The sequence below is a fragment of the Heteronotia binoei genome, chromosome 6, assembly GCF_032191835.1.
Source record: "Heteronotia binoei isolate CCM8104 ecotype False Entrance Well chromosome 6, APGP_CSIRO_Hbin_v1, whole genome shotgun sequence".
Lineage (NCBI taxonomy): Eukaryota > Metazoa > Chordata > Lepidosauria > Squamata > Gekkonidae > Heteronotia > Heteronotia binoei.
Genome location: NC_083228.1, coordinates 42,970,085 through 42,982,944, shown reverse-complemented (window position 1 = coordinate 42,982,944; position 12,860 = coordinate 42,970,085). Strand labels below are relative to the sequence as shown.

Sequence of the window (12,860 nt, the reverse complement as noted above, 5' to 3'; positions counted from 1 at the left end):
TTGGTCGTCCCCGGGCCAAAGGAGGCCCGCTTGAAGATCACAAGGGACCGGGCCTTCTCTGTAATGGCTCCATTTTGGTGGAACCAGTTGCCGGAGGAGGTAAGGGCCCTGCGGGATCTTACTCAATTCCGCAGGGCCTGTAAGACAACCCTCTTCCGGCTGGCCCACAACTAACCGGCCTTGTATCCTTGTATACCTTGTATACCTGTATACCGACTACTGAATATCGAATATGGAACATGGAAATGTTGAAGACGGTATACCGAATCAGTATTTGAATTTGAATAGAGTGTAGCTTTACGACCGCTGTCTGATTTTAACGACATGTACATTTATAACAAACGTTGGATTTTAATTATTTAATGAAATGTTAATTTTATAGTGTAACTTATTTTTATGTTAGTTTTACATATGTTGTAGGCCGCCCTGAGCCACTTGATGGGAAGGGCGGGATATAAATCCCAGATAAATAAATAAAAAAATAAAATAGTATTACTGGCTGCTATTTTAATTGATTGTTTATGTTTTGTTATTACTATATTTCTATGATATGATATATCTCCCATAAAAGCAGTCTAGAGTCAGAATGCACAAGCCACAAACCTATAACCTGCCTTCCGTACTGCTTGCTATCAAGGTAACACTGAAAACTTCTGCTTTAGTGCTATAATACTACAGTATTACAGATAACAGAACAAGTCAGTGGTAGGGGGACTCCATGCAACAATGCACTTGCACTCCAAATGTATCCCTTGCTTCCAAACTGTCAATAGGAAGACAAAGTTGCTCCACTTTCTTCCAGGTATATATCTGTTATCAACATAATTGATTGAAATTGGATCTGCAGATTCAAGGGCGCATAAATTAATCTTGTAGAATAACACATATTTCAAAAGGAGCTTCCATAAATATGGAATTAAATAAAAGAAAATTCTATATCCCACTCACATCTGTAAAAGGTGCTAATATTACAGCTGTTCACAAATTACTGAGATCACACACACAGTTCATGCAAAGTATACACTGGATTTTTTAATGCGTTCATTGGGTCATTCTCATGTTATGTTCAGCACATGTACACCTCACCATGAGATTTAAACTGCATTTCTCTAAGTACTGGTCCCAAGTTTCATTTGTAAAGTGAATACACATTATCCTTTCTTACAAACAGATGTATACACATAGATTAAGGGTGTAACTGTGTTCACTGTAACATGTGAAATTAAAAACAGATATAAAGATGATTTTTTTTTTTACTATACTCTTTCCATGCAACATTTTGTTAAACTGAACATAGATTTCTAATTATTTTAATGTAGGACTGCAGCTTTTTGGGTTCTGCAGGATTCTGCCTAATTTATCTACAATGACAGGGTCCCTCCAGGACATGAAAGATCAGTGAACCACTCTGCTCTTCCTTGCTAGAAAGATGAAACATTCAGCCACATAGCTCCAAGCAGCATTTCCAATGGCAGAGGTTCATATTGGCATGCCCATGCATCTTATGCCACTGTTATTTAGTAAGGGAATGTCTCCAAACTGGTCTGAAATCTTTGCTTCTTTTTCATTGCAAGCAAGAAATCTATTTCAAGTAACGAGTGGGCAATATTAAAAAAACAATTTATGCTAATTGCTTAATATTATTCAGGCTGCAGTCCTAAGAACAATTTCCTGGGAGTAAGCTGTATTGAATAAAATTGGATTTACTTTGAGTAGACCTGCTTAGGATTGCTTCCTTAGAGAGTATGGTATGTGAGATACAATCAGAGTGAGGAGATTAAGGTCTCGTTCCAAGTGGATTCACATTATTTTTTTCTCTCATTACAAAGTAGATTTTAATGACCTTACAGTGAAATTACAAGGAATGGATTTATGAGAAGAGTTGGTTGTACCAATATGCATTAATTTTGCTAGTAAAGGTTGACAAAGTAATTATAGTTTCTGATCCTAAATCTTACTGAATCCTTTACACACTCGTAATTCCTGGAGACTTTTTTTTAAAAAACTAGAAAAAATATCTCACAAAATCATGAGTCAATTTTATAGTTATATAATAAAGATCAGTTATATAGTCAATAAACATAAGATCAGGGGTGTCAAATGTCCAACCCGTGGGTCAGAATCATACCACCCAAGGTTTTAATCAGGTCCACAGGGCTCTTTTCTCTCTTCTCCCCGTCCTGTCTTCACCCTTTGATGCTCTGAGGCTGCTGAAGTTCCCAGCTCCTTCTTCCTTGTCTTTGCAGGCAGAAGTGGGAAGTAATTCTGCGCTAGCAAAGAAAATGTAGAATGGACTTTCCATTATGGCCTCTGTACCCAGATAGACTACTTTGGGAGTAGTCTATCTGGGCACAGAGACCTTAATGGAAAATCCATTCCGTGTCTTCCTTGCAGCTTTGTCTGTGGTGCAATGTATTTTAATGGAGTGGAGCTCAGTTTCATTTTTCAGCGTTTATATGGTCAGTTAGAAGCTGTTCCTTGCTGGAGTTGTGTCACTTTGTAAATAAAGGGTTGATGCTTTGAGCCAGCATGTCTCTGCTGAATGGACCTTAGAACTGGTGCCTAGTGCCTAACCTGGGAACCACAAAGGGGGATATTACACTGAAGAGCCATTGCCAGTCTGAGTAGACCTAGGGGCAGGAGGAGAAGCTTGCAATGCCCAGCCATTTCATGTTTTCCTAAGCTCAGAATGTTTTATAGTTTTGGTTTATATTTTTAGTTTCTGCTGGGATCCTTGTGCTTTTTCTTGATTTTTTATTTTTAAAATTGTATTGCCAAATGACACTATTCCCCCACCTTTCAATTTTAACAAAATATCACAAGAGTTTTAAGCATGTTTGTATTTTAAGTAAAAAATAATATCTTTAATTGCGTTTCTCTGTATCCTTTATAAAGTTTACACCTCCACTACCTGGCACTACATTTTATGATACATGTGGCCTGGCCCCAAAGTTGTTATTAATTTCAGATCTGACCCTCGTAACAAATGAGTTCGACACCACTGCCTAAAATAATCTGAGAACAAGCCTTCATGATCCAGGGATGTAGCTGGCATGTAGAAAGGAACAACTGAATAAGAGAAAATGCTTTTCTTGTGTTGACTAAATATCCAATTCTCATCGATTACTTGAAGTGTAACCCAGATCCTATTCAGTTTTCTAATTCACAAAAGCAACATAGAAGAGAAAGCTGACAATCAAGACAAGAACTGAATTTGAGTGTTAAAGCTACAGTACTGCAGTCCTAAGCTCTGCTCACGACCTGAGTTCGATCGCCGGCGGAAGCTGGGTTTTCAGGTAGCTGGCTTGTGGTTGACTCAGCCATCCATCCTTCTGATGTTGGTAAAATGAGTACCCAGCTTGCTGGGGGGAAAGTGTAGATGACTGGGGAAGGCAATGGCAAGCCACCTCGTAAAAAGTCTGCTGTGAAAACGTGAAAGCAACGTCTCCTCAGAGTTGGAAACGACTGGTGCTTGCACAGGGGACCTTTCCTTTCCCTTTCCTAATATATACGTGCATAACATTTTGGATTCCTCTGTAAAATATCTGGAGTACTTATAAGTGGAGACCCACAAAAAAACTTGCAGCCCTTCCCTTTGTTTCCTTCTCTCTCCCCCCTTCTTTCTCACCTCTTCCCCTTTTGTCAATTTCCCCCCCACTTCTCTGACAAGCTTTCTCCTTCTCTATTTGTTCCCCTTTCCTTCTTTGACAATTTCCCCTTCCCCCCCTCCCTTTATCTGTCAACCTTCACAGCTCTATTGCTTCCTCCCTTCTCTGTGGATCTATCCCTCTCTTCTGCCAACCTACCCAAATTCTCTTTTGCCCCCACCCCTTCTCTGTCAATCTCATCATCCCCTTTTCTCTCAACCAACCCCCTCTCTGTTTCTCCCTCTCCCCTTCTCTGATAATCTTTCCTCTTTTTCCGCCTCCTCTTGTCAATATTCCTATCCATTTCTCTTTCTTCCCCTCCCTTAATGTCCATAGCAACTGCAGTGTCTGCTCTAGGCCTTGAGAGGTTTCCCTGTCACTGAGCCAATTGTGGTTCCAGGCTTCTGGTAGTGGCCATGGTAATGTTTGGATTCACTCTGGGCCCAGAGCAGCTCCTGGACTCTGACACCATTGCAGCCAGGCTTGGAGCAACTGCTTGCATCTGCTGCTGCCATGGCTGGGCCCAAAGCAGCTCCTGGCATCCGCTGCTGCCACAGCTGGGCCCTGAGCAGCTACCAGCATCTGCCAGTGCAAGCTCCAAAGCAGGTAAGTGTTATTTGGGGAAAATCTATGCCCCCAATGTTTTTGTTTTAACATTTCAGAATTTTCTACAAACCTAGGGGGTCCCCAAGTTTGAAGGAAAATCTGTTTAGCATCAATGCGGCTCCAATCTTCAGATTTATCTATCTCCAGATGGGGGACACACATGAAAAATAGATATATAGACATACTATATTTTTTTAAATACTCAAAAAGTAATTTTGTAAAGCTCCTCTGCATTTTATGGTGGGTTGGAAGCACCAACATGTTGCAATTATACAATTAATAATACCTGATTTCAGGGGCGACCCAACACCCCATGGCGCCCTAGACCAACTCGTTGCCTGGTGCCCCCCCACTCCAGGGCACCCCCTCCCCCTACGCGTCCTCCTCCTCCCTCCCTTCCCCACAGCATGTTAATTTCAAAGCCAAAACAAGCTCTAGTGCCGCGTTCCGGCTATCTAAAGCCCCCTCCCACCTCCTTCTCCTCCCTCCCTTCCCCACTGCATGTTAATGTCAAAGCCCCCCCCCCCAGCAATTGGAAAAACTGCACCACGGGGCTGCGCTCACAGTCTGTCAGGAGCAGTGTCCTGAAAGAGTGGTCACACAGCTGCTGAGCTGACTCCTCTCGATCCAGGAAGTGGAGAGGGGAGGAATCAGCAGCCGTGGGACCGCCTTTTCAGGATGCTGCTCCTGACAGACTGGAAGTGTGGCCCCGCGGCGCGGTTTTTCCCATCTCTGGGGTGGGCTTTGAAATTAACATGCAGTGGGGAAGGGAGGGAGGAGAAGGAGGCAGAAAAAGGCTTTAGGTAGCCGGGACGCGGCACTAGAGCCCATTCTGGCTTTGAAATTAACATGCTGTGGGGAAGGGAGGGAGGAGGAGGCGCGGGGGGGGCAAACTAGGCAGTTGCGGGGGGGAGGCTAATTTTGCTGTCCCTGCCCTGCCAGTGCCCTAGGCATCCGCCTAGTTTGCCTAGCGAGGGAGCTGGCCCTGCCTGATTTAAAAAACTGTTTGAAAGGTGTCTTTACCCAGAAACCTATTGAGTATGTCCAAGATATAAATATGTAATAAGGTATATGTGCTTGGAATATTCTGATTTCTTATTTTGTTGCATGAAACATTAGTTTTACAAACTGGGTGTTAGCTGTGCTTCATGCATCTTGATTCAGTTGTCACCTTCACAAGAAAGTGCTGTGTTAGTTTGTGGGGTGGGAGGTTTGCCCTCTAAAAGTACAAGAATTACAAACACTTTATTCAAAGATAAATTACAGACTGGTGAAATTTTCAGGATTGATTAGGTCATTTTTTTCACATTCCACCTGAATGCCTCTGATCAATTATACATATATTTGGTCTTATAGACTGAACAAGTACAAAAAAATTAAGATGTTGCCTCAACACAGAGAAAGTTGGGATTAGAAATATACATAGTCTCAGACACTTCTTGTTAAAACAAAGTTTTAACAAGAACTCGTGGGCATTCGATGAAATTGCTGAGCAGACAGGTTAAAACGGATAAAAGGAAGTACTTCTTCACCCAAAGGGTGATTAACATGTGGAATTCACTGCCACAGGAGGTGGTGGCGGCCACAAGTATAGCCACCTTCAAGAGGGGTTTAGATAAAAATATGGAGCACAGGTCCATCAGTGGCTATTAGCCACAGTGTGTGTGTATATATAAAATTTTTTGCCACTGTGTGACACAGAGTGTTGGACTGGATGGGCCGTTGGCCTGATCCAACATGGCTTCTCTTATGTTCTTATGTTCTTAAAGTTTCTTCCTCACAGCTCCAGCCATGGACTAAATTATTACAACAGCATGAACCTGAGCACAGAGGCAAGCACAGAGAGTATACAAAGAAATGGTATGAGGGATTTCTACTCCCACCTCAAATTGGGTGAGATGGAATGCGCAAAGTAAAGGCTGTATAGTTAGGAAGTTACAGGAATTTAAATAGGTAGAATCCTGATCATACTATGCCCTTTCCACTTCAACAGGCAGAAAGTAAGTTTTATACTCAAATAGTGCCAGAATGGGAAGATCCACACTCAGCCATGAAATTCACTGAGTGATCTTAGGCCACTCATTCCTTCTCAGCTTAATTTACCTCACAAGACTGTTGTTGTAAGGATAAAACTGAACCTGGAAGAGCCTGCCATATAGGTTGTACTGAGCTCATCAAGGGAAGAGTGGGATAAAACCAGAAACTATAGCTGCAAGTAACGATTGCTGTTACATTTCTTTCTGCTGGTAGCAAGTACTCTGAAAAATGTAAAGAAATCATTGACTAACTGAAATGACATTACACACCACAGCATTCTTAATTATTGAAATTCAGAATTTCTTCATCACGAAAATACTTACAGGAAACTTTCAAATGCAAATATTGACACCCAGGGCTTTTTTTTTTTTAGTAGAAAAAATCCAGCAAAAACTCCTTTGCATATTAGGCCACACCCCCTGATGCCAAGCCAGAACTGTGTTCTTGTGCACTCCTACTCAAAAAAAGCCCTGCTGACACCCCAAATCAAATCCAAAACCATTTTACTTATCTAACTGGCTTTAATTTTAAGGGCTAATTGCCCTGAAAGCATAGTAAACCAAAATGGATATGCAATTTTTTAAAGAAAACCACCTGTAGGTATTCCATTCTGAGTCACGTTCAAGATGCACAGAATGTCCTGTTGATTGCTGACTTGCATCTCCAGGGTGGACAGCACGATTGTTAAGTTGGATGCCTTCCGTTCTTAGCAAATGAACAGTAGCCTGAAAGCACACATGCAGAGAAAAGGTGACAGGAATTGACCCTTTATCTACTAATAAATAAATAACTGATATTATATAACTGTGTTAGAATTACATTATAGCCTTGGTATCAAAGAATCTTCTGAAGCACAGCTAGAATCTCTGGGGCCAGCTGTATTTTTATGCTCCTTGTCCTTCCAAGACAGAGAAACAATCCCATAGAGGACAATGAACAGTAACAGACATGACATGAGTTCTCTCCTTATTACTTACCTCAGCTGCAGTCTCCTGAATATGAGCCAAGACATTAGCATATGGTGGTGAAAAACAAAAATGCCTTTAAAGAGGAGCTTTGCTAACATTTGCTTCTGTTGCTTCTCATACTGTGGGTCAACAAAGACATTTCCTCTGTGTGCACTGGAATGGGCTTGGGCTGAGCAGGGCTTTTTTTGTAGCAGGAACTCCTTTGCATATTAGGCCACACACCCCTGATGTAGCCAGTACTTCAGGAGCATACAGCAGGCCCCTTAAAAAGAGCCCTGTAAGCTCTTGGAGGACTGGCTGCATCAGGGGTATGTGGCCTAATATGCAAAGGAGTTTCTGCTACAAAAAAAAAAGGCCTAGGGTTGAGCATAGTTCAAAACATGGGCCCTGTTGAAAACCAGCTTTCAACAGAGTTCTGAAGTCAAGGAACAACCTTCCTTCCTTGAATAACTGTAACATTTCATCTAAACATCTGTAGGCACAAACACTACAATACACAATGCCTCAACTCCCCAAAATGCCCAACTAGTATTTATAGCACAGTCTTCATCCCTGCAACGTGAAAAAGTAGCTGTTTGAACATAGTCATTTAGACTAGATCTTGGATTATGAAAAATAATTCTGTCCAACAGGTATATATCCTTTAAAAAAACCTGAATATGTTACTGAAAGGTCTCTTGAACGCATAACAAAGCTGTCTTACAGGAATCCTAAACCCAGGATGCCGATGCTTGTGTGCCTAGTTGTGATTCTATGCTCTTTCTGCTTGTGAAACAAATGTCAAAAAAGATCCAGCTCCAAGGAGATGAGAGCACAGGATCTGTACTGTACTGAAGTCCATAACTACCATAGCTACGTTCTCTAATCACAGAGAAACAGGCTGACAATGCCTCCCTATCACTACATATACAGAAGCAGCCAACCAACACACGTCAGTTCTGGCAAACCTCCATGATATCACCTTTAAATAAAGAAAATATGGTCTTCACATATTGTTGGAGTACTTATCTTTAAAGAACTAAAGGTGTCAAAATCCTGGATACTACTTGAGATATAATAATAATAATAGTAATAACAGTAGTAGCAGTAGTAGTAGTAATATACAATCTAATCAACGATAAACCATAACAATAACATTAATGAAGTGTCTATATCAAATTGATATAGTGTTATTTTTTCTTCCTGTACCAAATAATTTAAAAGATAATTGCCATCTGAACTGAATTACTTTGATCAGTGTAATGGAATCCTAAACAGAATTGCGCCATTCTAAGGCTATTAACATCAATGGACTTAGGGTATAACTATGCTAGGGACTGATTGATTATTTAAGTTCATGTCTCTTTCAGCACAAGCCAATGACTTTTGTGCCAAATGGTTCAATTTTTTCCATGGTATATGTAGCTATCTGAGGTAAACTAGTATGCAGATACGATGCCCTTATGAGTGTTACATACTAATGAAGAGATTAAACAGTTTAAAGAGTGGTCCTAAACAGGTCTACTCAGAATTCTACTCAGGCTTCTTCGGTGAGGCGGACTCCCAGGTAAGTGATTTTAGAACTACGTTGCTGAAGTACTGACCTCTGCATTAATGAATCTTATTTCTGCTAGTGTTCTGAGTAAATCTTTTTCCAAAGAGAATACTTTACAGGGTGAGAGTGATTCTGCTTGTACATTCTCTTCTGGCTCATTTTCTACTGCACTTTTCTTCTTGGTTGCTAAAAGAAAAATGAAATTGCAATATTAACAAGGTGTGTATATGCATTTTTAGAATAATGAAGCAATAGCCCCCGGCTTCAACAATGAAATATTTTTATATAATGCTGCAACCCGAAGTTTAAATTCTTGTTGTTGTTTTAAGGGCCAGCTTACATTGTCATTATATTACATCTAGCATCCACATAAAACAAACTATAAATTCAAAATATAATGTCCAGTTTTTGAAGCAAACAATCTTGCATACGAGCAGGATCTGAGAACAGAGCCTCCATCTTCAGTGAAAGAGTCCAGAACAGAGCTGGAAAGGGGGCAGAAACAAAGCCAAGAGGTTCTGTAGTAAATCTAGAATGCCAAGAAATACAGGTCTGCTAATTTGATTACAGAAACGGTGCTCCATCAAGCTCCCATGAACTCCATGGGGATGGCAGCAATTACTGTACTTCCCCTCCCACCCCTATATTTGCATGAATATTTATTTACATGAAGCCTTATTGTCTGTTCATTAAGAAAAAAAATCATGATTGGCTTTTTACACCACATAAATAAAAATATTATAATATGATTACCTCTTTTGCGCTTTGACTCCTTTTTCATTTGGCTGTCATCGTATAAGACACAGAATCTACATGCAGCTCGACACACATCCCATACACTTTGTTTCCGTGCTGTTTTTGCTATTTCTGACCAGAGTCTGATTCTATACCAATACAAAAAGTTCAAGAATTCTTTAACTCCAAGGAGGAAAAAAGATGGAACAAATATTGCACAAACACACATTGTTTTAAAATCATCATCCTGCCCATTGTTGTTGTTAGCTGCATATATAGTTTGTTTTTCTCACAGAGACTTAAAGTGGATTATACAGAGTTAATCGATAGCAGTCCATACAAAGAAACATCTAGTAAGTATAACAATGTAGATTGATACAATCGGTTATTTATTTATTGGACCTTCATCCTGCTTTCCCTGTGCTGCAGGGTTCTGGGTGAGTAACAACAAAAATAAATCAATTAAAGCATCATCCAGTATTAAAACAGTAATTACAAGTACACCAGATGGCAATCCAACACAGTTGGAGAGTGTGCCCCAAATTTTTGCATGCAGATACACTCACAAAGGACCAATTTCTGGGCAGTGGGCAAAGGTCATCAATACACAGATGGAAATGGTGTGGACCATGGAGCAGGACAGAGCAGAGCAGTGGAAGCAGATGTAATTTAGACTCCTGCTGGCTCAACCAAAGGTCTGGTGGAACATCTCAGTTTTACAGATCCTGTGGAATTGAAGCAGATCATATGTGAGAGTGTTCCACCAAGCCAGAGTCAGACCCAAAAAGGAGGAGACACTGAATGAGGAAACACTGACTAAGAGGAGACATTGAATAAACAATGTACTAGCACTAAGCAGGGCTTTTTTTTCTGAGCAGGGATGCACTGGTACGCATCAGCTTGGCATCAGGGAATGTGGCCTAACATGCAAATGAGTCCCTGCTGGGCTTTTTCTAAAAAAAAAAAGCCCTGGCACTAAGATTATTGAAATCTGAGTGAGCACATTATATTAGGCATGATACAGAGAGTGGATAAAAACAGTATTACATCAGTAGAAAATAATGAAATGATGACTGGGTGATATGTACAGGAAACTAATATGTTTTATATATGGCATCATCCATACACATTTTCACTTGATAAAGCACTTTTTTGAACTACTTAGTTATTGTATGGCCCTATTACATATATAGAAATGCTGTTCTGAACAACTCTATTTTACACTGTTTGTGGTGTGACAGGAGTAGGGTAGCCAAGTCCAATTCAAGAAATATCTGGGGACTTTGGGGGTGGAGCCAGGAGACTTTGGGGGTGTGGCCAGGAGACACTGGGGGTGAAGCCATGAGCAAGGTTGAAACAAGTACAATTGAACTCCAAAGGGAGTTCTGGTCATCACATTGAAAGGGACTGCACACCTTTTCAATGCCTTCCCTCCATTAGAAATAATGAAGGATAGGGGCACCTTCTTTGGGGGCTCACAGAATTGCCCCCCTGGTCCAATCCTCTTGAAACTTGGAGGGTGTTTTGAGGAAAGGCATCAGATGCTATGCTGCAAATTTGATGCCTCTAACTCAAAGAACACCCTCTGCAGAGCCCCAGACACCCGTGGGCCAATTCCCCATTATTCCCTATGGGAATCATTCTCCATAGGGAATAATAGAGTGCCCAGTACACATTTCCCTCTGATCCCCCCAGTTTCTAAAGTGGGGGAGGGTTTCCAAACTGGGGAATCCCCTGCCCCCTCCCTCTCTCTCTCTCACACACACACTTACTGTGTCTGGTTCCTCCACAACGACATCTGAAAAGTACAGGGGTTACAAGCTGCTCTCTTTTACACACTTACTTGCTGTGAAAATAAAAAACAAACAAACGGAAAGGCTATGCTCTGACGAAGCTGCTGCTGACCCTTCCCCATGAAGTGCTTCCTGTTTCCTGCTTCCTGCTCAGCTTTAAAGGCACACCAACACAGAAACACACACACACACATTTTAAATTGGGACCTGTTTGCAGGTTTCTAAACTCCAGAAACCTGGAGCTCTAAAGGTACCTGGTGCCTGTGGGGGCGGGGCTTCCTCCTGTCCGCCAGCTGGCTGGGGGCAGAGGGAAGCCTGTAAAACCGGGGGATCCCTCACTGGGACCTGGGGATTGGGAAGCCTAGACAGGAGCATGGGAGCCTCCACAAACAGGCTATTCCACAGGGTAGAGTCACACCAGAAAAAAACACCCATATGAATGGTTGTTGAGCTTGTCTGCTTGCAGAGTGACACCTTCAGAAGGGCCTGAACAGATGATAAAAAGCTGTTGTGGTGGAACATAGCAGGAGAGGTGGTCTTGAAGATATGAGGGTCCAATGCCATGCAGAGCTTTGTATGTGATAGTGCCATGAACTGAACATGATAACTGATGGGCAGCCAATGGAGTGACAGCAGAATGGAAGTAATGTGCATAACCCATCTAGCTCCAGATAATAACCAAGTTGCAGCATTTTATATTAACTGGAATCTCTGGATTGGCTTCAAGAGCAGACCCATGTAGAATACATTGCAGTAGTCTAGTCTTGATATCGCTTTGAGACTCTTCGGAGTGGAGGGCGGGATATAAATCCAATATCATCTTCTTCTTCTTCTTAGAATGGATAAAAAGAGGTACTTCTTCATCCATGGAATTTACTGCCACAGGAGGTGGTAGCAGCTACAGGCATGGACAGCTTCAAGAGGAGATTGGATGGGCATTTGGAGCAGAGGTCCATCAGTGGCTATTAGCCACAAGGTATACATGGAACTGTCTGTAAAGGGAAGTGATGCTCCGTATTCTTGGTGCTAGAAGGACAACTTCCTGATGACACCTGGTTTTTTGGCCACTGTGTGACAAAGTGTTGTACTGGATGGGCCATTCGTCTGATCCAACATGGTTTTCTCTTATGTTCTTAAGTCAGCAAGGATTAGCTGAACTGCATCAAAGGTGGAAAGTATGATGTCATTCAAGGCTTCAAATTTCCCAACCAGCATCACTTCTGTTTATCACTTCTAGATTTGTTCTCTGTTAGCCATTTAACCACAGCGGTCAGGCACAGGTTCAAGAATTCTACTAAAGCACCAAGATATTTGGATAGAGACAGATAGAGCTGGGTTTCATCAGCACACTGATGACATCCAGTTTCAAAGCTATAAATGAGACTGAGAAACCTGTAAGAGAACACTCCAGCCTTCCAGGACATTCAATGAGTGACCTCAAAGTTGCTGTTTCATTACAGTGGAACTTCAGGAACGGACTAAAAAGTGAAATTGCTGAGTTACAAGTTATTACAACATTAACAATGGAACCCCCATGACT

General features: G+C 41.5%; 1 protein-coding gene across 1 annotated transcript in view; it reads right to left on the bottom strand.

The window, feature by feature from the left end:
- CFAP46 (cilia and flagella associated protein 46) overlaps nucleotides 1-12,860 on the bottom strand; it is a 155,736-nt gene that overhangs the window by 99,057 nt on the left and 43,819 nt on the right. The window contains exons 15-17 of the mRNA XM_060241376.1: nucleotides 9,546-9,676; nucleotides 8,842-8,978; nucleotides 6,885-7,015 (exon numbers count right to left, since the gene is read on the bottom strand). Coding sequence (XP_060097359.1) covers nucleotides 6,885-7,015; nucleotides 8,842-8,978; nucleotides 9,546-9,676 — 399 coding nt within the window. The remainder of the gene's footprint in view (nucleotides 1-6,884; nucleotides 7,016-8,841; nucleotides 8,979-9,545; nucleotides 9,677-12,860) is intronic.